This window comes from Rattus norvegicus, chromosome 16, assembly GCF_021556685.1.
Source record: "Rattus norvegicus strain SHRSP/BbbUtx chromosome 16, alternate assembly SHRSP_T2T, whole genome shotgun sequence".
Classification (NCBI taxonomy): domain Eukaryota; kingdom Metazoa; phylum Chordata; class Mammalia; order Rodentia; family Muridae; genus Rattus; species Rattus norvegicus.
The window spans coordinates 2,177,218-2,201,802 of NC_141549.1; the positions used below are offsets into that span (position 1 = coordinate 2,177,218).

A 24,585-nucleotide genomic window follows, 5' to 3' on the forward strand; every position below is an offset into this window, starting at 1 on the left:
GAGGGAGGGATGGAGGGAGGGAGGGATGGAGGGAGGGAAGGAGGGAAGGGGGGAGGGAGGGGGGAGGGAGGGAGGGAGGGAAGGGGAGGGTGTGCATGCCACAGTGTGTGCAGTGCGTGTGTGTGCGCGCGTGCGTGTGTGTGTGTGTGTGTGTGTGTGTGTGTGTGTGTGTGTGTGTCAGAGCTGATACTCTGCTTCCTCTTCCTCCTGGGGACTGGGACTCAGGTCATCAAGTTTGCACACCAAGCACCTTTCCCCTCTGAGCCAGCTTGGTGACTCCATCTCTCCTATGTTGTTGCTAATACTTGATGTTCTTACCACTTATTGTGCACTGATAATACTAACACACACGGAGAATTCATAAATATCCCAACAAAAAGATTTAGTCAAAATCGTTTCATGTTGCAGGGCGAGGGAGATCACTCAGTTGGTAAAGGGCTTGTCATTCAGGCGTGAGAACCTGAGTTCAGCCCCCTGAACCCGTATACAGACTCTAGATTGGGAGCTGGAGAGAGAAGGCTCAGCAGTAAGACATGACTGCTTTTGCAGAAGACCAGAGATTAGTTCCCAGCACCCACATCTGGTGGCACACAACTGCCTGTAACTCCAGCTCCAAGGGATCGAATACCCCCTCGTGCTTCTGTGGGCAGCTCACTCATTTGCAGAAGCCCACACGGAGATGACCAAATACACACATAATTTAAAACATTTTTTTTTCAAGTTTTTAAAAGCATGACTGAAGTGACCCGCACTTTGCAACTGCAGGGCTGGGAAAGTGCAGAGGAACAGACTCGTGGGACTCACTGGCCAGCCTGTATAGTCAGCAAGCCCTAGGTCTCAGGGAACAAGGCGGAGGGAGGCTGGAAACGTGCCTCAGTGGGTAACAGTGTTTTCTGTCCGGCAGAGAAACTAACTGGGTTCAGTTCTCAGTGCTCACGTCAGGGGCTCACAAAAACCTGGTACTCCCTGGAGTTCTAGGGCATCCATTGTGGGTCCTTAATGGCCCAGAATTAAAGGAGGAAGAGTTGAGGAAAGCTTCAACCAGGACGCCTCAAATGAGGACAGCAGTGGTTGGCTCCCTTTTCCAACCTGACGCCAGAAAGCCGGCTCCACAACCATTAACCCTAGTAAGAATGTATTACTCCAATAGTTTTCGGGTCTCACTCCTTGTTTGACCTTAAAAGGTTTTTAACCCCTTAGATTCCCCCTGAGTATGCAGATGAGAAGTATCTCCCAACACCTCTGCCTTGGCCAATTGTACAGGGCCCCACAGACCCTGGCCACCTCCTCGGGGGCATAAATCCTCCCCACCCCCGATAAACAAACCAGTCTGTGAAGCTGGCCCAGAGCGTGCGTGTTCTTTTCCGAGCACTACTACCAAGGCCTGTATTGCACCCACCCAGCCTAACTAAGCTTCTGTCCTACTGGCTACCCCAAGGGGGAGAAGTGGACTGAGCGGCCATGCATCACCCTCTTCTGGCCTCCAAGGGCACCTACATACACATGGTACACACATACATGCAGGCGTATACACATAAAATAACCTTTTAAAAGGTGGGTGGCTTCCGAGGAATAACACTTCAAGGTCTATGTCTGGCCTCCACACACTGTGCATGCATGTGTGCAATGCCTACACACACACACACACACACACACACACACACACACACACACACACACACTTTTAAAAGCAAGTTCTGTTGTATTGTGGTTCCCTCCTTAGGGTTCAGAAGTTGCTTAAGGCTGCAGTTCTACAGCTCGGAATACGTAGGGTACAGATGCACCATGAATATGTGGCCCAGTTAATTGTTTTAATGGCATTGGGATTTAACCTTGGTTCTCATGCACGCGGGGCAAGCACTCTGCCATTGACAACACAGCCCCAGCGCACTTTTATTTTGAGGAAGGGTCTCACTAAGTTACCCAAGCTAACCATGAACTCACCCTGTAGCCCAGACAGGCCTTGAACCGGAATTCTGCCAACCTTGGCTTTTCTAGTAGCTGGGGTTACAGGCCAGTGCTTTTAAGGTTGGCCGATAAGTCACTTTTGATAATGCCATCAGAGCAAAATTGTTGGTTTCTCTTAATTAAGAAATTCTGTTTTCCAGTGGCTATGTGCCTAAGTCTTAAGAACATGGATTCAGTTTCGTGGGCAACACCCAGCAAATACTTTGTATTTCCCAAAGAGGGTAAAAGCTCTTAAACCTGACGAATCCAGCAAAGCAGAAAAGATATCACGTTTCCAAACAGCACAGCCCACATGTGAAAAGCAAGGCGAACACGCCAGACTGTCTTATGACCAAGTATTTATAGCAAAGCTATTTATAATGGTCCCCAGAGGGGAGAGGCGATCCAGAGACACCTGCAACATGGGAACTTCAGAGCAGCTGTAAAGGATATAAAAAAGGTAAAATTTAGTCTTTGGAACCTATTCTCTATCAAGAGAGTAACGTACTTTATAAATCATTTAGATCTTGCCTAATACACTGCTGTTTTTAACTGCTGCCGCTCCTACTCTTTGTAGTATATTTCCCATAGCACGGTCACTTTCAGTGTTTACTAGATCGATGCTGTGTTTTTAGCACAACATTTACTGTGCATAGGAAAGACCATGTGTTGGGTGCTATAACCATTGAGAAAAACTCACCAGCTGTGTCTAAAATCAATAATAAACGTTTTTTTTTTACTTTTTTATTGGATATTTTACATTTAAATGTTATTCTCTTTCACAGTTTCCTGTCCATAAGCCCCCATCCTCTCCCCTCCCCTCTTCAACCACTCACCCATTCCCACCCCATCCCCTGACAATCTCTTACACAGGGGGTTCAACCTTGGCAGGACCAAGGTCTTCTCCTCTCATGGGTACCCAACAAGGCCATCCTCTGCTACGTATGCAGTTGGAGCCATGGGTCTGTCCATGTGTACTCTTTGGACAGTGGTTTAGTCCCTGGGAGTTCTGGCTGGTTGGCATTGTTGTTCTTATGGGGTCGCAAACCACTTCAGCTCCTTCAATCCTTTCTCTAATTTCTCCAATAGGGGTCCCATTCTCAGTTCAATGGTTTGCTGCTAGCATTCACCTCTGTATTTGAAATGTTCTGACTGGGTCTCAGAAGACATCTATATCAGGTTCCTGTCAGCATGCATTTCTTAGCTTCATTAATCTTATCTAGTTTTGATAGCTGTATATATATGGGCCACATGTGGGGCAGACTCTGAATGGCCGTTCCTTCAGTCTCTGCTCTAAACTTTGCTTCCGTATTCCCTCCTATGGATATTTTTCCCCTTTTAAGAAGGAGTGGGAGCATCTGCATTTTGGTCATCCTTCTTGAGCTTCATGTGGTCCGTGGATTGCATCTTGGGTAATTCAAGCTTTTAGGCTAATATCCACTTATCAGTGAGTGCATACCAAGTGTGTTTTTTCTGTGTTTGGGTTACTTCACTCAGGATGATATTTTCTAGTTCAATCCATTTGCCTATGAATTTCATAAAGTCATCGTTTTTGATAGCTGAGTAGTACTCCATTGTGTAGATTTACCAGATTTTCTGTATCCATTCCTCTGTTGAAGGGCATCTGGGGGTCTTTCCACCTTCTGGCTATTATAAATAAGGCTGCTATGAACATAGTGGAGCGTGTGTCTTTCTTGTATGTTGGGGCATCTTTTGGGTATATGCTCAGGAGTTGTATAGTTGGGTCCTCAGGTAGTAGAATGTCCAATTTTCTGAGGAACCTCCAGACTGATTTCCAGAGTGGTTGTACCAGTTTCCAATCCCACCAACAATGGAGGAGTGTTCCTCTTTCTCCACATCTTTACCAGCATCTGCTGTCACCTGAGTTTTTTTTTTTTTTTTTTATCTTAGCCATTCTGACTGGTGTGAGGTGGAATCTCAGGGTTGTTTTGATTTGCATTTCCCTGATGACTAAGGACTTTGAACATTTCTTTAGGTGTTTCTCAGCCATTCAGTATTCCTCAGCTGAGAATTCTTTGCTTAGCTCTGAAGCACACTTTTAATGGGGTTATTTGGCTCTCTGGAGTTAACTTCTTGAGTTCTTTGTGTATTTTGGATATTAACCCTCTATCAGATGTAGGATTGGAAAAAATATTTTCCCAATCTGTTGGTTGCCATTTTGTCCTAATGATAGTGTCCTTTACCTTACAGAAGCTTTGCAGTTTTACGAGGTCCCATTTGCCGATTCTTGATCTTAGAGCATGAGCCATTGGTGTGTCAACAAAACCAGGAGTTGGTTCTTTGAGAAAATCAACAAGATAGATAAACCCTTAGCCAGACTAACGAGAGGACACAGAGAGTGTGTCCAAATTAACAAAATCAGAAATGAAAAGGGAGACGTAACAACAGGAAATTCAAAAAGTCATCAGATCCTACTACAAAAGCCTATATTCAATGAAACTGGAAAATCTGGAGGAAATGGACAATTTTCTAGACAGATACCAGGTACCAAAGTAAAATCAGGAACAGAAAACCATCTAAACAACTCCATAACTCCTAAAGAAATAGAAGTAGTTATCAAGTCTCCCAACCAAAAAGAGCCCAGAACCAGATGGGTTCAGTACAGAATTCTATCAGATCTTCATAGAAGACCTCATACCAATACTGTCAAAACTATTCCACAAAATAGAAACAGACGGAGCACTACCAAATTCCTTCTATGAAACCACAATTACTCTTACCTAAACCACACAAAGACCCAACAAAGAAAAGAACTTCAGACCAATTTCCCTTATGAATATCTACGCAAAAATACACAATAAAATTGTTGCAAACCAAATTCAAGAACACATCAAAATGGTCAACCATCATGATCAAGTAGGCTTCATCCCAGGGATGCAGGGATGGTTTAATATACGGAAAACCAGCAATATAAACCACTATATAAGCAAACTCAAAGATTAAAAACCACATGATCATTTCATTAGATGCTGAGAAAGCATTTGACAAAATTCAACACCCCTTCATGATAAAAGTCCTGGAAAGATCAGGAATTCAAGCCCATGTAAAAGCCATATACAGCAAACCAGTAGCCAACATCAAACTAAATGGAGAGAAAGTTGAAGCAATCCCACTAAAATCAGGGACTAGACAAGCTGCCCACACTCTCCCTACCTAGTCAAGATAGTACTCAAATTCCTAGCCAGAGCAATCAGACAACGAAAGGAGGTCAAAGGGATACAAATTGGAAAGGAAGAAGTCAAAATATCACTATTTGCAGATGATATGTTAGTATATTTAAGTGATCGCAAAAGTTCCACCAGAGAACTCCTAAGCCTGATAAACAACCTCAGCAAAGTGGCTGGGTATAAAATTAACTCAAACAAATCAGTAGCCTTCTTCTACTCAAAGGATAAACAGGCTGAGAAAGAAATTAGGGAAACAACACCCTTCACAATAGTCACAAATAATAAACACTTTCAACGTTGCAAAAATGACATGGGCTTCTTTTCTTAATCCCTTTAAAAGTTCCATTTAATTATTTACAAATAGGGAGTTTTCTGTTTGTTATTTTACATTATTTACACACTGCTTTACGTTTTGAAGTTAGCAGGCAAATGGATTTTAGTATAGCATTTTCATATGTGCATGCTCTAATACTCTGTCCCCTGTTCTCTGGGTGAGCCCCTTCCTTCCCTATATAGTTCTCCTTTTGACGTTCATATTCTATGTCCCTTCGCTCTCTTCTCTCCCCTCCTTCTTTTAAGACCATTTCCTCTGTGCTCCCCTTTCTACGTTTATGTAGCCTATGTGTGTGTGCATGTGTGTATGCATGTGTGTATGTGTATTCACATGTGTGTGTTGTGCACGTGTGTGTGTGTGTGTGCGCATGTGCACTTGTATGAAGGGAGGAGGCTGATGTGGGGTGTATACTGTATTGTGCTCCACTTTATTTTAAATTTCCTTCATTCTTTGCATTTTTTTTTTTTTTTGGTTCTTTTTTTCGGAGCTGGGGACCGAACCCAGGGCCTTGCGCTTCCTAGGCAAGCGCTCTGCCACTGAGCTAAATCCCCAACCCCATTCTTTGCATTTTTAATAGGTGCATATAACCATAAATGGTTGTCTATCTCCCCCCCCCGCAACATGTTCCCTTCCCAGCCTCATGCCAAGTCCGGTTGGCACTGCCCATATGTGTGAGTGTTTGGGGCAGGGTGAGGCTGTCCACTGGAGCACGGGAATCCTATCAGTAGTGACATCTTTAATAAAATGACTTCTACTCCCCTAGAAAATGTCAGCTGCAATCATTCTGCAGTGAGGGATGGGACCCAGACACCATCTGTTGCACCTCTGATGGAGTCTGGTGGGTTGTTTGATCCTGTGCCGTCTCCTGCAGGTTTCTACAGCTGCTGTGAATCCCTGCGTGTGGCACTGTGAAAGCTAGCCAGCGAGGACGAATTTTACTGGTTGGTTTGCGATTGGTTTTTGGTTTGGTTTGGTTTTTTACTGCAGGGAGAGTCTTGTCTTGGGGGCCTTGTCCACAGTCAATGGCAACAGCCTGTGTTCTTTTGGAGACCACAGAAAGCTACCTCACCTGATGTTTGGATACCAGGTCCCTCACTGAACCCTGTTCTCACCAATTGTCTAGACTGGCTGACTAGAAAGTTCCAGGAGTCTGGCCATCTCTAGCCATGAGCCCTGGATGCCAGGGTTAGAGATGTCCGCTTCTGCACATGGCTATTATGTGGGTGCTGGGATCCAAACTTAGGTCTGCGTTTGTGTACTAACTGGGCCCTATCCCCAGACTCACAAACCAGTTTTAACTTGTGTTTACCCAGTGGCTGAGGAAATTGATAGTAACTGACCATTTTCGTTTGGTTAATTTTTGGCTTGTAAATATTTTCATTTATTCTTTAAAATTTTCATCAAGCCATCTTGATATCCACCTACCACCACTTCAGTCCCTCCTTGGACCTCCCGCTCTGTGTCCTTTCCCAGAAACTTCATTTACTGCTACCCAAACCCGCCAGATACCATCAGTCCTGCCCATCTATGTCCATGGGTATGGGCCCATCCCCTGTAGCAGGAACAACCTACCAGAATCGACATTTCTAAAAGAGTAATTTCCTCCACTAGATGCAGGAGCTCACAGGGCCTCTCCTGCGCCTGTGCTGGCATTTAGACTGGTTTCATTTTATGTAGATCCTGTGCTAGAACCATAGCTGCTATGCATTGATGTGTGCAACAACCATACCGTGTCCAAAAGTCGCCCTTACACCACTCCTCCTCAAATGCCTGCCCTTATATCCTCTCTGCCCCTTTTTCCTCAATGTTCCTTAAAGGGGACTGTGGACATAGGACCCGCCCATACCTGAGCACTCACAGTCAAGTGGGCAAAGGACCCGCCCATTCCTGAGCACTCACAGTCACGTGGACACAGGACCCGCCCATAACTGAGCACTCACAGTCACCTACACCCGTCACTTAAACCATTTGTTAAGTCTCCGTATTAACTGCCACTAGTTGCAAACAGGAGCTCCTGTAGCCAAGATTAGAGCAGCAGACTGCTCTAATAACAAACGTACTGAGAAAGCAGCTTGACAGCACATCCATTTAAAACAGCAGGGGGGCCCCTCCAAGGACCTATGATCTATGTCCTCAAGCAGGATGACCAAAACGACGGCACCAAGCATGAACTCCTTCCTGTGTGCGAGCGTCATAGCCAGTCAGCAAGCGATTTGTTCTTGCACCCCTGAGAGCATCTTCCTTAACATGCTGTCGTAGGGATGTAGCCTCCAGCGCTGGATGAGGCTCTGATGTTTTTCCTCCTCTAGAAGCCTGCATAGCACCTTCTGCACTATGTAACCAGGGTTCTGGCCATTTTAAATTCTCTTTGAGAACTGTCTGTACACGTCATTGGCCACTAATTATCTAGATCATTTGAGGGGTTGGGTATTTAATTTTTGCAGTTCTTTATATATTTTAGACATTAATCTCTGGAATATCATTGGCAATGATTTATGACCTAAGTCTAATATAAAAGGAAGATTTTCTCGAATAAGCTTTAAATGAATGTCTATTTACAGAAACTTCTAATGTATACTGATTCTATGGCAATCCAGAAAACTCTTATAATCATGGAGAATTTTTAAATGTATCTTTTGTTTTAAAAAAAATGTATTTTATGCAGTCATCAATCCTATCAAGTTTCCATTCTTCTAAATGTCACCTATATTTTGAAGCGTTGAAAAAGACTTTTCACGACTGGAAAGAGTTTAATTCCTCCTGACCTGAAAATGAAGCTGTCCAAGCGTCCCATGGATCAGCAGAGCAGTGACGAGGATGCAGACACTGACTTTGACACCCAGATCATCATCCAGCAAAGTTTGCTGGATGCGTACAAGCCAGAACTAACTGGACGAACTCCGGAAGATGAGAGGTAATGTCTGTCTCTCGGGCAGTGAGCGTTCCGCAGTATTCAGCAGCTGAGAGGACTGGTGACCTTAATGCTAATGTGACAAGAGCAGAAGGGAAAGTTGGACAGAAGACAGGGAATTGTTCTTTTGCTTTTTCAGTAGTGATTGGAACTGACCCCAAGGCCACATGAGTGCGAGGAATGCACTGTACCACTGAGCTACACTTCCTAGAGAATAACTGTAACTTAACAGGTAGAAAACATGATGCCCAAATGCACAGGAAAAAAAAAAAAACTTGGAGAAAATTAAGAATTTTTAAGAGGTCTGGAGAGATGGCTCAGCAGTCAAGAGCACTGGCTGTTCCCCTAGAGGTCCTGAGTTCAGCTCCCAGCAACCACATGGCGGCTCACAACCATCTGTACTGGGATGTGATGCCCTCTTCTGGTGCGTAGGCATCCGTGCCGGCAGAATACTGTATAGATAATAAAGAGCTGCTGGAAGGTACAATCTGGATGAGAAGACGGTCACTGAAACCAGGAGGATGGAATGAACCCAATCTCTGTAGGGCCAAGGAGGACCATATCACGACCGTCCCGTGGAGTCTAAGTTACACATGAATCTAAGTGAGACAGACACGTAGACCATCTTCTGTGTGAGGTGGCCAAGGGGGGCCCAGTCTTCATCTCCTCAAATCCAGAGGATGCATGGTAACCTCAGAAAAGACTTATGCCTGGTGGGTGGATTAGAGTAGAAATGGCCAGTAGGTCTCTAAATGGTGTAGGAGCCTCTGTCACCTGGGTCTGGACAGTTCACAGTCACAGCCACTTGCATGCACTCTAATCACCCACATTGACCCGTGAGGGTGAAACCATTTTTTTTTCCACCTGGGCAGACAAGCCCAGTTTGGTTGGCATGGCAACCTCTATTTACCTGCCCAGTGCCACAGGATGTTTTCTAACCTCAAATGATCTTATAGTTACATATGGAAATGACGGGTTACATGGAAGCTTTAGGATTTTTAAAGATTTACTTTGTATTTTGGATGTCTGTGCCTGGTGTGGAGTTTTGTTTGTGAGTGCAGATGGCTTCCACAGGCATCAGATGGTCCTGGAGCTGACTTATGGGTAAGGGTGAACGCCCATTGTGGGTGCTGGGAACCAAACCCTGGTTCTCTGCGAGAGCAGTACATGCTCTTGGCCGTTGAGCCATATCTCCAGGTATCCTACTGTGTTTTCTAAATGTGGCAAGCCTGTGGTGTGCTCACAATATGCCATGTATTGTGTAACCCTTAACTCACTTAAACATTAAGTCTCATTACTTCCCTATGGGGAGGTGCACAAGAATAACTTACTCAAGCTCACTCAACTGATGAAAGTCCAGGCAATCTGACACCAATTCTGTGCTTTTTTTTTCCCCACACTGTTCCTATACATTGCTGTTCACTTTAAGGTGATGATTAAAAAAATACATAAATGCTTAAGGTTTTACAAAGAAATCAGACTTATTAGGTTGTCTTGTCCTGTGATTATGATTTTAAAATGCACCAAGTAATTGATTTTGAATTAATAATTTTAGCCCAAAAAGTGTAAGATATTTTGCGTAAGTACAGCATAAAAATGTTTCACAGAAGTTGAAATTGTAGTCATTACACAAATTTCATTATTAAACTTCAAAATTTGTATGATACCTAGGAAAGATTGCTGGTTAGGTCAGGCACTTGTTGGTAAAGGAAGTCACCAGATGCTGACCTCTGGTGCATGAGTATTCATGCAAACATGTAAACACACACACATACACACACACACACACACACACACACACACACACACACACACACAAAGGAGAATCCAGAACCAAAACTGTAAGGTAACAGATTTGTGCTCCCGTAAACCAGTAAGAGTGCAGTAGTTTTTTACAGAGCATATGGACACTAACACAGCACCAAGCCCATTAACACAGTCTTAAATATTAAAGAGAATCAACTGACCACATTGTGAACAAGACACAGTGTCTAAGAAAATTCATTCCCTTCGACCGAAATTCATTGAGTAATCTGAGAAAATAATAATCTAGGACTCATATATTGAATTCAGACAGTAGTGCATGCCTGCGGTCCCTGCAGAGGCAGAAATGAGGCGGGAAAATGAAGCAGCACTGGGCTACACAGTGAGAACCCTATCTCAATATTAAAAATTTCATATACAAAGCTTTAATGTTTAGGTATTTTCATAAAAATATAACTTAAACTATCACTGTTTCCTGAGGGAGAATTACAACTATGGGGACATTTTAAAGTTCACACTCTGGCTATGCATTCTTTTTAGCAGTATTTTTTTTTAAATCATAGAGTAGCTATCAGTTTTTCCATGTTGTACAATGATATTTCAATCTCAGACGGATTTGAGTCAGCAACATTTATTGAATATACTAGGCTCCCATGAAGAATTGTTTCCTTGCCTCCCAAAAGCTGTATCTAACAAGGCACGGCAGGCGTGGAGAGGCAGTTTCCCTAAAAAGTGTGGAGGAACAACATACTACATTTTATAAATAGAATATCTCTCTTCCACCCCACGTGCTCATGCACAATCGCGTGTGTGTACGTGGTCATGTGAGCGTGCGCACAAAATGTGTGCACTGGAGATCAAACCCAAGGTGTTGTGCATGCTAGCCTAGCACTCTAACGCTAAGCTGCTCGCCCACCTTTTAGCGAGTGCTCTTTTAGGCCTCCTTGGTTGCCTCGGACTGGACCGCCACCCGAGCGCCTGCTGCTACCTTGGGTTCCCATCAGAACATCAGATTTAAAATTGCCTTTTTTTTTTTTTTAACCTGTGCAGATCCCAGTCTTTTTCAAGTGAGGACTATAAGAAGATAGTTGAAGCAATCGAGACAGTTAAGTACTCTTCCTATCCCCGTCCCAGTTTGTAGTGAGGTACGGTAGTGATGGCATTTCCTTCCAAAACGTGGAAAGCAGCCTGGGCTTATCAAAGAATGGCAGCGTTCCTGCCTACACAGAGCTAGGGGTGCTCCTGGGCCTGGGCAGTGAGGAATGCTGGGTACAGAGCTTCAGTGCTTGCCCTGTGACGTTGAAACTTGCCTTCCGTTTAAGACGGTGCTTGGATTCTGCTCTTTCTCACTGGCTTTGGCTGTAGACTTCAGAAGCGGTGCGGGCTCCTGTGCGTGCCAAATGTGAATCTGTTTGTTTTCCTCGTTACTAGGTAAGGAAGACGCATTGGCAAGCTTTGCCAAGTACCATCCCGCCTTTGATGAAGCCAACGGGAGTGGCTGGCTTCCTCTGCACAAGGCGGCAGTGCAGTTAAACAAGAACATCTTAGAAATAACCCTGAATGGTAAATTCCTCTTCAGCCCTCGGGATGCTTCTGGGGAAGAAGTTTATTTGTGCACCTTAACCTGTGTGGTGTGGTGAATTTATTTCAGCTTCCAAACCCAGTGTGTGGGAACAAACCACCCGTAACGGCGAAACACCACTGTTTTTGGCTGTCAGCAGTAGCCTCTTGGAAAACGCCCATTTTCTCCTTCTCAATGGCTGCGATCCAAATGCTAAGAATTTTGAAGGCAATTCTCCTCTTCTTACAGGTACATGCGCACATTGACCAGGACTCTTGGTCCCTTCCACGCCCACATGCTTTTTATTGTGACACTGACAATTCGGCTCCCACTGATCAGACACAGAAACCCTCTCTCTGGCTTGTAAATGGCTGGATGTGGTGACTTCCACTTACAATCAAGTATTCTTGACTCTGAAGCCAGTCCGGCTCACAGAGTGAGTCAAAAGCATTTTGAAGACATGTCCCAAGGAGAAAAATTTAAGACAGAAAAATCCTCCGAGTAAGAACAAAGATAGCTGGGAAAGGTAGGGAAATCTAATCTGGTCCTTTAACCTGGCACAGTACAGCGCTGCCCATTGTCTCACCCGGCTCCGAGTCACGGAGCCCAAGAGCCTCTTCTGAGAAGGCTGTGTACAGCTACAGAGCGGTACCCCACAGGATGTTCAAGAACTAGGGGTCAGTGCCACCCTCTTGAAACCTCGGGTGCCTGTGTGATAACAGCGTGTGTAAACGTCACATGTTAAAAACAAGCACATGGTTGGGGATTTAGCTCAGTGGTAGAGCGCTTGCCTAGGAAGCGCAAGGCCCTGGGTTCGGTCCCCAGCTCCGGGAAAAAAAAAAAAAAAAAAAGAACCAAAAAAAAAAAAAAAAAAAACAAGCACACGTTAGACTCCGAAGACGCTCAGCGATGGTGGGAAGCTGGTTTCCTCTCTGGAGCACAGCCTTCTGTTCACTCACCCTGACTGGTGCTGCGCACGTCCTGGGCTGCACCCTGCTTGTTGGTTTCGGTTGTTGCTAACTGCATCGCCGTTTTAATCCCAAAGAACCTCATGGAATATCCTGTACTCCACACTTTGGAAACCAGGTTCAAACCCCCACTTCCTGTGAGCTCAGCCATCCTCCTTTGCATATTTAAATTACATCGAAGTCCTCCATCCGTTTGCCGACATGGGCTCTGTTGCTGTTAAGTTTTCCTTCTCAGCAGCTACCAGTGTCTTAAGACTCAGGGCTCTCGTTTAGACTCTCATTGAAAATATACAGTTCACTTTTATAAAAGATGGTTTAGAGAAACGATTCCAAAAATAGAATTAACATGGAAATAACACTTGTCACCGCTTCTCCATGTCACCGGTGAAGGAGCAACTTCACAGCAATGTCAAGTTTAGGTTCGCCCTGGTGCCCTGTCCTTCTGAAGCCTCTTGAGGCATTTCGCATGCATTTCTTTTCCTTTTTTAAAAATATTTTTACATGTATGTACTCATGTGTGGGTGGGGATGTTGGGGGTGCACGTGCCATGGCACACGTGGGAGGTCATATGACAGCTTGAGGAAATTGGTTCTCTCCTCCTGCCATGGGTAGCCTGGGGTGGAATGTAGCTTGGCAGGCATGGCGGCAAGTGCCCGGGGCTGCCTCACTCTTTTCTTTCATTCTTAGAAGAAAATAAGAAAAGGTTAGCATAGATTATTTACGAATAACACTGGGCGTCCCTGTAACCCTGTAACGTTCCTGCACCGTGAAAGGCTTTATACTGTGTGTGAATCTTTAGGCGGTGACACAGGCTTACTTTGTACATAAGTATGCCATCTTATGACTTTTTCACATCTATCTAATGTCCTTCTGTCCTGTTCACTCCCCCTTACCCTCTCCTGCCCCACTCTTCCAACCCCCTCCCTCTTTTCAGATACCCCACTTCCCGTCCTTGTTTTTGATGATCCATGAATTTGATTAGGGTTGCTTAAGAACCATAGGTGAGAGGGTGTTTGCAGGAGCATGGACAAGCTATTAGTGGTCTAGCACTGAAGTGTGATTTCCTAACCTCCAGTGCCCATTAACTGCCTAAGGATCCTGGGGGCGGAGCTTGTGAGCCTCTCCTCTGAGCTCCTATTCTCTAGAGAAAATAAGATAATAACTTGAACTTTGTCTCAACCATGTAAACACCCAGTAGACATAGCTACTCACAGGTTTTTGTTTTTGTTTTTGTTTTCCAGAGCTGAGGACCAAACCCAGGGCCTTGCACTTACTAGGCAAGCACTCTACCACTGAGCTAAATCCCCAACCCCTGCTCACAGCTTTCAAAAACCAAACATCCCACTGACATAAAAGTGCTAACATCACTTTGTATCTGTGTCATTTAAAATGTGCTTCCTAAACACAGAATGCCGGAGCATGGGGGAGAGGCAGGCCAGGTAACGGGCAGTAGTGGCGCATGCCTTATACCAGAACTTGGGAGGCAGAGGCAGACAGATCTCTGTGAGTTCAAAGCCAGCCTGGTCTAGAGTCCAGGACAAGCATCACTATTATGCAGAGAGACCATGTCTCAAACACCCAAAAACCAGAAAGAAGCTAAAGGGCACCAGTGAATGTGACATTTCCCTCACACTGTCATAACGCCCACTTCACAATCTCCTAGCTGTTCTGAAAGACTCCTACGACATGGCCACCTTGCTGATCAATCACGGAGCGAATGTCAATCTTCGGTGTGCCAATGAGAGGACAGCTCTCCATGAAGCTGCCAAGCTAGGCAGACAGGACATGGTGAAGCTGATGCTGAGCTCTGGAGCAAACCCAGATGCACGGAGCTCCTACGGATTCACACCTCTTGCCCTCGCTGCTCAAGGCGGACACACTGAAACCATGCAACTACTACTGCAGAAAGGCAAGGCTTACCCGACGGTTATTACAGGGTACTGAGATCCAAGGGTGGAGCCTCTCTCTCTCTCTCTCTCTCTCTCTCTCTCTCTCTCTCTCTCTCTTCCTGTGTGTGTGTGTGTATGTGTGTGTGTGTGCATGTGTGTGTGCGTATGTGTGTGTGTGTGTGTGTGTGTGTGTGTGCATGTATCTTGCCTGCAGGTTTGTCCATTCACCATGTGCATGTGAAGTCCACAGAGGCCAGAAAAATGAGTCAGATGCCCTGGAACTGGAGTTAAAACAGTTGTGAGCTGTCATGTGGGTGCTGGGAAGAGAAGCCAGGTCCCTGGAAGAGTAGCCAGTGCTCTTAATAACCACTGAGCCATCTCTCCAGACCCCCTGGAGTTCCTCGTGATGGGGTATTTCAAAATAATAGAAGGTAACATTTTATTCAGGCCAATGTTTGGCAAAATTGTGTGTGAATGTTGGTAATTAAAAAGCCTGAACTCATCATAGAGACTGAAATTCTTGTGACACAATCTTACTAAAATTGAGACTGCAGATGACTTTTGCCCAATACTCCCTCATCTACTAAGAAAACTTTAAATTCTTGTGTTGCTTCTCCTTCCCTACAAAAATCTCTGCAACAATCCATGTTCTTTCCCTTCCCTCTCCCTCTCACCCCCCTCTTTTGTCTCAGCCACATAAACACCCAGTAGACAGTAGCTGCTCACAGCTTACGAAAACCAAATCTCCCATTGCTAACTTGCTAAGATTATAGCACATTCCTCCTGATGTCTTTGAATTGAGCGCTCACCCTCTGCTGGAGTATAGCCAAACTCCAAGGGAAGGGAAGCACAATTCATGCTTCCTGAGTACTTTGTATCCAGCAGGCAGTTAGGTGTCTGCAGTGCTACATGCAGTCCCTTAAACATGTGAGTCCTTTAACCCTTCCTGAGCTTGAAGAATCAGGACAAAGATTGTACCAGCTGAGCATTTCTTCCAACACCCCCTCTCCCTTACGGCAGCACTGTGTTACAAGATGACCACTCTAGACTGATTTAACTAGCGTGGATACTTAACCCAGATAATGTATAGATCACTGAAATCATCATTAACATACCCACTGACACAGTGTATCTGTAGCTTTTAACTACCCTATACCCAGATTTAAGGAAAACTCAACAGTGTAATTTTCTTCTTCTTTCTCTTTGTGTCCTGAAGTTTTGTTTTTTAGTAATATGTAGTCCAGGTTTGCAATACCTGACAGTCCCCTGTTACAGGCCAGCCCTGTACTTTGTACACTTACTTCTTTTCTATACAGGAAGCAGATCTCCAACTAATGTCATTGAGCTTTGGCGTGATGCCTGACGGGTGATCTAAGAGACGTCTGAAGTTGTTCACTAGGAAACCAGAAAGTAGACAGGAGCTCCATCGTCTTTGAGGAAAGGGGCCTTGTCTGTCTCCGTGTCCCTGTGTCTGTCTCTCTTGTGCTTTTGGGGGTTTAAACCAAAGTCTTCTGTATTCTAGGCAAGAACTCTAATAAACTACATCCCTAGCCAATGAGTTACCCTTTGCTTAGGGTCACCGACGTAAATACAGATATGGAGGGAAGGCAAACTTAAACCCTGTACCCTTCAGATAAACTAGCATTTGCTGGGTGGGTGCCCATTTGCCAGTGAGCCAGGATTCGAAGCCATATCTGACTCTAAATCACACTGTTTTGCTACCTGGTATGGCCACAGCAGTTACGTGGCCCTCACCTTTAATCCCAGTACTCTGGAGGCATCGGCAGGCAGATCTCTGAGTTCAAGGCCAGGCTTGTCTACACAGTTAGTTACGATAGCCAGGACTGTTACACAGAAAAACCCTGTCTCAGAAAACAAAAACAAAACAACAAAAAGAGAGTAAGCTTGGGTCTGGAAAAATGCACACACGTCTTAATTGTCTTTCTTGTTTATTAGCTGAAAATCTGAGCTGCTTCACCTTTAAGTGAGGCTATTAGAACCTACTTCTGAGTTTGGTTGTAAAGTTTGGAAGTCCTTTCTTTTTGTTTATCTTTGATTTTGAGACAGGGTCTCTGTACCTCTTGCTGTCCAGGAGCCTGCCATGTAGACCAGGTTGACCTCAAACCCAGATCTGCTTGTCTCTGCCCCTCAATGCCTGGCTAAGATTTTTTTTTTTTTTTTTAGTTACGTGTCTATCTGTATTCCATGAGTGCGTAAGTGTCAAAGAAAGCTAGAAAGATAGCACTGAACCCCCACAACTGGTTGTGAGCCGCCCAACCTGGGCACTGGAAAGTGAATTCTGGTCTTCTGAAATAGCAGCAAGCACTTCTAACCACTGAGCTATCTCTCCAGTCCAGTTTAGGAATTTTTACACAGATAAAGGGACCAGGACATAGTGAACATTAAAATCTGCTTATTAGATTACCTAGTGCACCCTAGGAGTGAGGGTCTTGTGCAGCCCTTGTGACAAGGAGTCTGTTCTATACTAAAGGCACACCCTTCCACTGGAGTTGTAAAGCTCTTCAGAACGTGCTCAGCTTCACCGCGACTTCTAACAGCTTCCTTTTCTTCACCCCCAGATCCGCCTCCCAGTCCTGCCCTAGATCTAGAGGACACTGACCCTCCAACTGACAGTCAAGGTGCACTGATCCTTGTAGCTATCAAAGTTAGGGGCTGGAGAGACGGATCGACAGTTATGAGCAATTGTTGCTCTTCTGGAGGGCCAGGATTTGGTTCCTAGTCACAACCATCAGTAACTCCAGTTCCAAGGGATTCGATGCCCTCTTCAGACCTCTGTGGGCACCATACATGTATGGGATGCACATACATGTAGAGGAAACACTTATGGGTAAATAAAAAACAATTAGCATGTGTTATATTAAAGCACTAAGAGTCAAAGATGCTATAAAATATGTGCTCCCTTTTCTCATGTTACCTATATAAACTAGTTAGGGAAGAAAGGCAGGGGATAAAAGTAGTTCTAAATAACGGTTCTGTTGGCTTTCAGAGGAGTTTAATATCGCTTGGCCCTTGGAACTCCATTAGGAATACTTGGTAAAAGCTAGCTTCCTTTCTAGGCTGTCCTGTAAAAGCCACCCTAACCAGTAACACCCTTGCATGGAGAGTGGCTCTAGTAAGCAACTATATTTGCCATGTCTCCTAATGGTATTTTGATGAAAGGGGCGATTTTTAACTTTAAGTTATTCGAGACTGTTCATAGTAGAAGACCCTAATTCCTCCTAGTTAAAGTTGAGGACTGGTTGAGTTACTGATGGTTGTGAACCACCATGTGGTTACTGGGAACCAAACCCTGTTCCTCTGGAAGAACAACCACTGCTCTCAACTGCTGAGGCCTCTCCCAGCCCTAACCTCTTTCCAGCAGAAGGAGTGGTGCATTAGGATTGCTTGAGGGATGCAGTGAAAAGAATCTGCCTGATGAGGCTTCTTCTTTCAGGAGCTGACGTTCACAGTCAGGCCTCTGACTCCTCCTCCGTTCTACTCGAAGCTGTTAGAGGAGGGGATCCTGACTCTGTGAGTCTCTTGCTAGAGTATGGAGCTGATGCCAACATCCCTAAAAGTTCAGGCCACCTGCCCATCCACGTGGCAGCTGACAAAGGCCACTTCTTGTAAGTTCGATTCTGTAATTGTAAATAACAGGAAATCATCAAAATAACTAGTTGCTCTTTTTGTTTTTTTGTTTTTGTTTTTGTTTAAAAAAAAAAAAAGACCTGCTTGGGAAATATGGAAAGTATTGGGTCTCAGATGTCTGAGCTAATTCAGTTTTTAACCTAAAGAGTTAAAAATTTAGTTCTACTAAATTTTACTTGGCATCTGAGTTTATTGATGAAGGAACTCCCACTTTCATTAGGGGTCTCAAATACTGCCGGATTAACAGATAGCATGCAGTGTAGGGATAACAGTATCATAAACGGGGTAGCTCTGCACTGTAACAACCTAACGTGTATTTTGAAATCCTTTCTCAGAGCTCTAAAGGTATTGGTCCCAGTCACAGACATAGCAGCCATCAAGAGGAGTGGAATCAGCCCGCTTCACTGTGCAGCAGCTGGGGCGCACCCCCAATGCCTGGACCTTCTCATTCGGGCTGGATTTGATGTGAATTTCATGCTGGATCAGAGAGTCCGTAAACATTATGACGATCAAAGGAAGTCAGCCTTGTATTTTGCTGTTTCAAATGGTGACCTCTCTTCAGTTAAGCTGCTTCTGAGTGCTGGGGCTCTACCCAATCAAGACCCAGTCAACTGCCTACAGATAGCTCTCAGGATGGGCAACTATGAGCTCATAAACCTATTACTGAGGCATGGGGCCAACGTCAACTACTTCTGCCGAGTTAACCCTCTGCATTTCCCATCAGCACTGCAATACACATTGAAAGATGAAGTCATGCTCAGGATGCTGTTGAACTATGGCTATGACACTGAGCGATGCTTTGACTGTCCTCACGGGGAAAGGGTTCATCGTTGTTGTACTTTTGAAGGCTGGACATCTACCGTTATTAAAGATACTATGGTAAGCCCACAGTACTGGTGGTACTCCCTAAACATTTATTATCTTCTAGCCTCAGAACTGTAACAATAAACACGATGTGCTCGTGGAAAAGCTCGTGCTTGGAAGATTCTGATACCATAAAATAACTAAACCTAACAGTGGGAAGATGTAATACAGAAACAACTTGGAGGAGAAAATGACTTCAGTCATAACTGAGAATGTTTCACAAGTTCAACCTAAGAGCCAGGCTTTAAGGAATGGATACAGTCTTGCATTCTGGCTACTTTCTCTTTGACTGATTTATTTAGCTAAAATGCTTCTAAGTTCCCTATACCTGTGATCACTGGGTCTCTTTGGTTATCTCTTTTAGCGCTCAGATCTGATCACCCATTTCCTCTGGCCACCCTTCTAATGTGCAGAGACCCCCCCAGCAGTCTCTTCACTTTGCCCTACCTCCTCGGCCGGCCGTCTTCCTCAGCCCCGGCTCTGCCCAGGGCCTCTTAATGACTTCTTCCTCTCCAGCTCTCATTCCAAGTGTCCTTTCCCAGAGACCCCTCCCTGGCCACCTTAAGTACTTCCCTCTCAATCATTCTTAGTGTGGAGATCAGTTCTTTTATAGCATTTATGTAGAATTATCACTTTAATTCTTTTGCCACCTCACAGATATATGAGCATCAGCTCTGATTCACTTGCTTCTAGGCTTTTAGGTCTGTGCTTAGCACGTAATGGATGTTTTACACATACCTGAATTTATATTACCAAAATTTGAAAACAGGATGCTGAATGGGAGACTCTGAAACAGTTAAATGGAGTGAAAGGTTTTATTTTACATGATCGGGGCAGAAGTTTGTGCACTAACTTGGCATTTAAACATACACCATCTGGTATCATTTTCTAAACAGTTCAATTCTCATTTGGGCATTTTGTCTAAGGGCACAAGACAGAAATTGTCATATTGTTCAAGCATCAGGATCAGATCTAGGTTATAAATAATAGAAAATGCAAAAAGAAAATACAAAAGCTTTAATAAAGTGGCATCTGGGCAAGGAGGCACACATGTGGTCCCAGCTGCTCAGGAGCCATTACTTGAGGCCAGCCTGAATGACACAGTAAGACTCTATCTCAAAAAGCAAAGACAGGGTTAGCAAGATGGCTCCCCGAGTTAGGGTATTTGACACTAAGGTATTTGACACTGTGTTTGATCCCTGGAACCACAATGGAAGGAGATAACCAACCCTGTAACATTGTCCTCTGACTTCGAAACATGCCAGCACATGAACACACATGCACGCACGCACATAAACAAACGTTTTTACAAAGATAAAGTGCTTCATTCTCTTCTCCTATAGAACCAGAAGTGATCTTCCAAGCAGACAGTGTCGCCACTTCATGTTCAACGGGAGAAACACTCCCACATTCCAGAAGCCGGCCTGGGTCTTGCTTTTCTTTGAGTCTCTGGGTAGCTGCTCAGACTCCCCTCACATCGATGCCTAAGCCAAAAGGCCACAGCCAGGCAAGGCAGTCTTGGCAAGGCAAGCCACAGACATGCAGATCAATCTGCCACTCACTGCCTCTGTGAGGTTCTGAGGCCACACTGAGATCAGGTGAAAGAGCTTAGCTCAGGGCAGTTTACACTCATCTCCCTGCTCAACCACAGTGCTCAGGGCTGATTTTCATTTGCTTTCTGCTTGTTTTCCTCACAGTTTTGTGAAGTCATAACTTTGTCATGGCTACAGCACCTCTCAGGAAAAGTCGTTCGTGTGATGCTTGATTATGTTGACCAAGTTCAAATCTGTTCAAAATTGAAAGCCGTGCTCGAAAAACAAAAGCTCTGGCCAGAAATACATGTTATCTTGAGTGAGTATCGTTCTTAGAGAAAATTCTTACCAAAACACTAATTGTGTTTTTATTTTATTTTTAGAACTTTTCTGATTAGATGGTTGACCTAAAAGAGAATAGAAAAACATTATTCCTTTAAAATGGTACTATTCATAACCACAATTAATGTGTGCTTATCATTACTACTCCCCAGCAAATGACATCTAATGACTTTGTAGGTAGGTAATACATTTTTCCCCCGATCGACTTAACCTATGGCTATGAAACAGTTTACACCCAGGAACTGTAAGCTAGAAACAGCAAGAGCAGGGGGAAGCTCAGTTCTAACCCGGCAGTGTATCAAAGGATGCACTTCCACATGGATTTGTTCACATTAAATTAAGATCAAATTAAGACTTTCTTATATCTTGTTTCTCCTGGGGTGACCTTTGAGCTTTAACCAATCCCAAGATTGATATGTAACTACTTGAAGGATCTGAGTCTCACAAGCCAGACTCACAATGGATGTAGCTCTGAAACTGTCTATGTAAGAGACCGTGATGAGGACTGAAGAGCCGTTTCCTACAGATAGGGATGCCAAATATAAACCTTGTTAACACAGATATCGAGTACATTTGCCAACTAAACCCTCAGGTCAGCAAAAACTGAGCTATCTTTTTTTTTTTTTTTTTTTTAGCAAACCCCCGTTCTCTACAACACTTATGCCGCCTCAAGATCCGGAAGTGCATGGGACGGTTACGTCTGCGCTGCCCGGTCTTCATGTCGTTTCTTCCGCTGCCCAATCTCTTAAAAGCTTACGTCCTTTACAAGGAGTATGACCTTTACGGGCAAGGAAGCTCTACAGGCACACGGTAAACTGGGCTCTGCTGGACGGAGAGGTAAAAGCTGCAACATCCTTCTTAACAATTCGCTTGTTGGCAATGACTTTTTCTTTTCTTCACTCAGTAATTAAAGTCTCAGAGTAGACGACGTTGTTTCAAAAGCTGTTCTATGTAGGATACCTCCCTGTGACCTGTTGGTCAGAGGTTTCAGAAACCTTTCAAATAATACATTATCTGAACTGTTATTGAACACAAATAATCATTGTTCTTGGGGGCTGGAGGGATGGCTCAGGGGTTAAGAGTACTGGCCGCTCTTCCAGAGGTCCTGAGTTCAATTCCCAGCAATCACATGGTGGCTCACAGCCATCTGTAATGGAATCCAATGCCCTCTTCTGGTGTGTCTGAACACAGTGACAATGTACTCACATACATGAAATAAATAATATTTAAAAGAAAATCATTGTTCTTGAGTGCACACCATAGCCCAGTGAGGCACTACTGCTGAGGATATCACACATTCTGGTCGAAGGACACAGAGATCAAGAAAGGAGCTGGAAGTCTCCCAGCTGGCTAGCTTTCCTAGTTGTGGAAGTTGTTTTACAGTCATCTGGGAGTGGCTGGGACTCCTCACTGCCTTACCCAGTTGGGGCCTCCGCATGCTACAGTAACTCACTACCAGGCAAAATGTGCCCGACTGTGATGGGCTAATCAACTACACTCTGCTTGGATCTGAGACTACATGGAGGAACTCCTGTCTGGTACTTGGACCCTGCTTGTGGTGGAGGTAGGAGTGTTGAGCCCCAGGCTGCAAAGGTCCTGAGTCCTAGGAGGGAGCTCTTCCTGATGCTTTGCTGAATGAACACATGATACTGCCTTTTAAATGTTATACTCATGAGTTATCTCGGCCTTGGACAGACTTGTTTCACTATTAGTGGTGTCAATTAAGGCAGGGACTGCTAACTGGTGCAACTGCGAGAATAAGGAACTGGTAAGTGCTCGGCCTCAAGCAGAACATTCAGAATCTCCCACTCCAAGGCTCAGAGCACATAACAGAAGGAGCAGAAAAACTGCTAAGAGCCAGAGGACGGGGCCATGAAAACTACACGGCATGGTCATCATGGTCTCATGAACTACAAACACTGTGGCTGACTGCACGAGACTGGGCTACCAACATCCACCCCACCACAGCACCAGCCTAACCACCCAGTGAACTGGACAGATGGGTAGATAGGTAAGAGGACGTACTGCAGGGAAAGAAAGGGTTTGGCAGGAATAGAAGGGGGTGGGGATGGGGTAAATATAATCAAAATAGATCCACGTCAACAATAAATTTTAAAAATTTTAAAGGAGCTCTGAAGCCAGGCATAGTGGCCCATAATCCCAGCTTGTGGGAAACAAGGCAGAAAGATCAAGAGTTCAAGGTCACCCATGGCTACATGGGAATCCAAGGAAGCTTTGGCTGTATGAGACAGTCTCAAACAAATAAGTGGCTTTGAACACAGCTTCTCAACAAGTGGCTAAAACTGTAAGGCAACTAAAATTCAAAACCAAAACTCATCCAAGTACAGCAGCACATGCCTAGAATCCAACTATTTAAGAGGTAAGGAGGGAGGACTTCAAATCAAGGCTACAGCTTGAGAGCTAATACAAATTCCAAGTAACTGAAACACACACGGTCCTAATAGCGTGCTGCTCTTATAGTAAGTGTATAAATGCAATTTCTTTGTGCTAAAACAAATGTCACTCCGACCACTTTCTTCTTCATTAGGCAGCTCTGCTGGCCTGGAACTCAGATCTACCTGCCTCCGCCTCCTGACGGCCTGTAATCTTAGAGAGTATGTCTGAGATTCAACAGAGTAAAATAGCCCCATCACATGTACAATCCCAGCGCCAACTTAACTCCTGCCACCATTTCTTCATGGCCAAGCACACAGGCAGGGTATTAAGAACTCTGAATTGAAATTTTATCACTGATAGGAAAAATGCTAGCCATCTTTCTGGAAACTCCTGGTTAGTTCTCCACTTACCAGTTAATGTGATCCCTAGCAAAGGAGTTTAAATGTTTTCAAATCAATGAACTTATGTGTTTTACACCCAACACAGGCTTGTACTCAACAGGGAGGCTCACTACTCACAGAAGATGCCAGCCTTAAGTTTTCATTTCTATACTGTATTACATGTCTATACATTGTTATTCTTTTACTAGTGTATTTAAGTAAAAGATACTTAAGTTTTTTACTCAATATATACAGGCTGGTACAAAAAGTTGAGGAATATAGGTGCTGGTTAGGCCACATCTACATCTTGTTCAAACAGCACAGAAGGGTAGCACCCCCCATTTTGCCACAGCCCAGTCAGCCAGCACACTGGCGCTCTCATAGCACACTGGCGCTCTCATAGCACACGTCTTAATACTTTTAGCGTCAGTATAGTCCATCTTGGTACAAGTCTTTGATTTCCAATAAAGGGACCCATGGCCACATTAGCTACTTGAGTAAACACAGACTTTTTTACACTAACATTTGTGCAATACTAGTAAACTTGAAGACTTGTTTAGGTCATACATGCACTTAAGTAAATTATAAAATTCTAGTTAAGTTCATCCACTCTCTTGACCTACAAGTATATATACATTTTTGTAAAACTCAAATTAATATACAAATTCTAAGTTCTTGTTTAGTTCTGTAATAAACTACACAAAGCACATGTAATAAACCCATGAGGGTTTTTTTTCTTTTCTTTTTTTTTTTTTTTTTTTTTTCGGAGCTGGGGACCGAACCCAGGGCCTTGCGCTTGCTAGGCAAGCGCTCTACCATTGAGCTAAATCCCCAACCCCAAACCCTTGAGTATTAAACCT

The 24,585-nt window shown here is 44.3% G+C and overlaps 1 protein-coding gene across 5 annotated transcripts in view; it reads left to right on the forward strand.

The window, feature by feature from the left end:
* The first annotated feature begins 2,349 nt into the window (after positions 1-2,349).
* The window catches only part of Asb14 (ankyrin repeat and SOCS box-containing 14), a 29,330-nt gene continuing 7,094 nt past the window's right edge, over positions 2,350-24,585 (forward strand). Inside the window, exons 1-11 of one of the 5 annotated variants that reach the window (XM_087589087.1) lie at positions 2,355-2,407; positions 6,341-6,410; positions 8,187-8,383; positions 11,195-11,248; positions 11,574-11,707; positions 11,796-11,954; positions 14,337-14,582; positions 18,017-18,188; positions 18,546-19,089; positions 20,772-20,925; positions 21,584-22,557. In XM_087589087.1, the coding sequence (XP_087445213.1) occupies positions 8,241-8,383; positions 11,195-11,248; positions 11,574-11,707; positions 11,796-11,954; positions 14,337-14,582; positions 18,017-18,188; positions 18,546-19,089; positions 20,772-20,925; positions 21,584-21,762 (1,785 nt within the window). In that variant the 5' untranslated portion in view covers positions 2,355-2,407; positions 6,341-6,410; positions 8,187-8,240 and the 3' untranslated portion in view covers positions 21,763-22,557. 5 annotated transcript variants of the gene reach the window in all.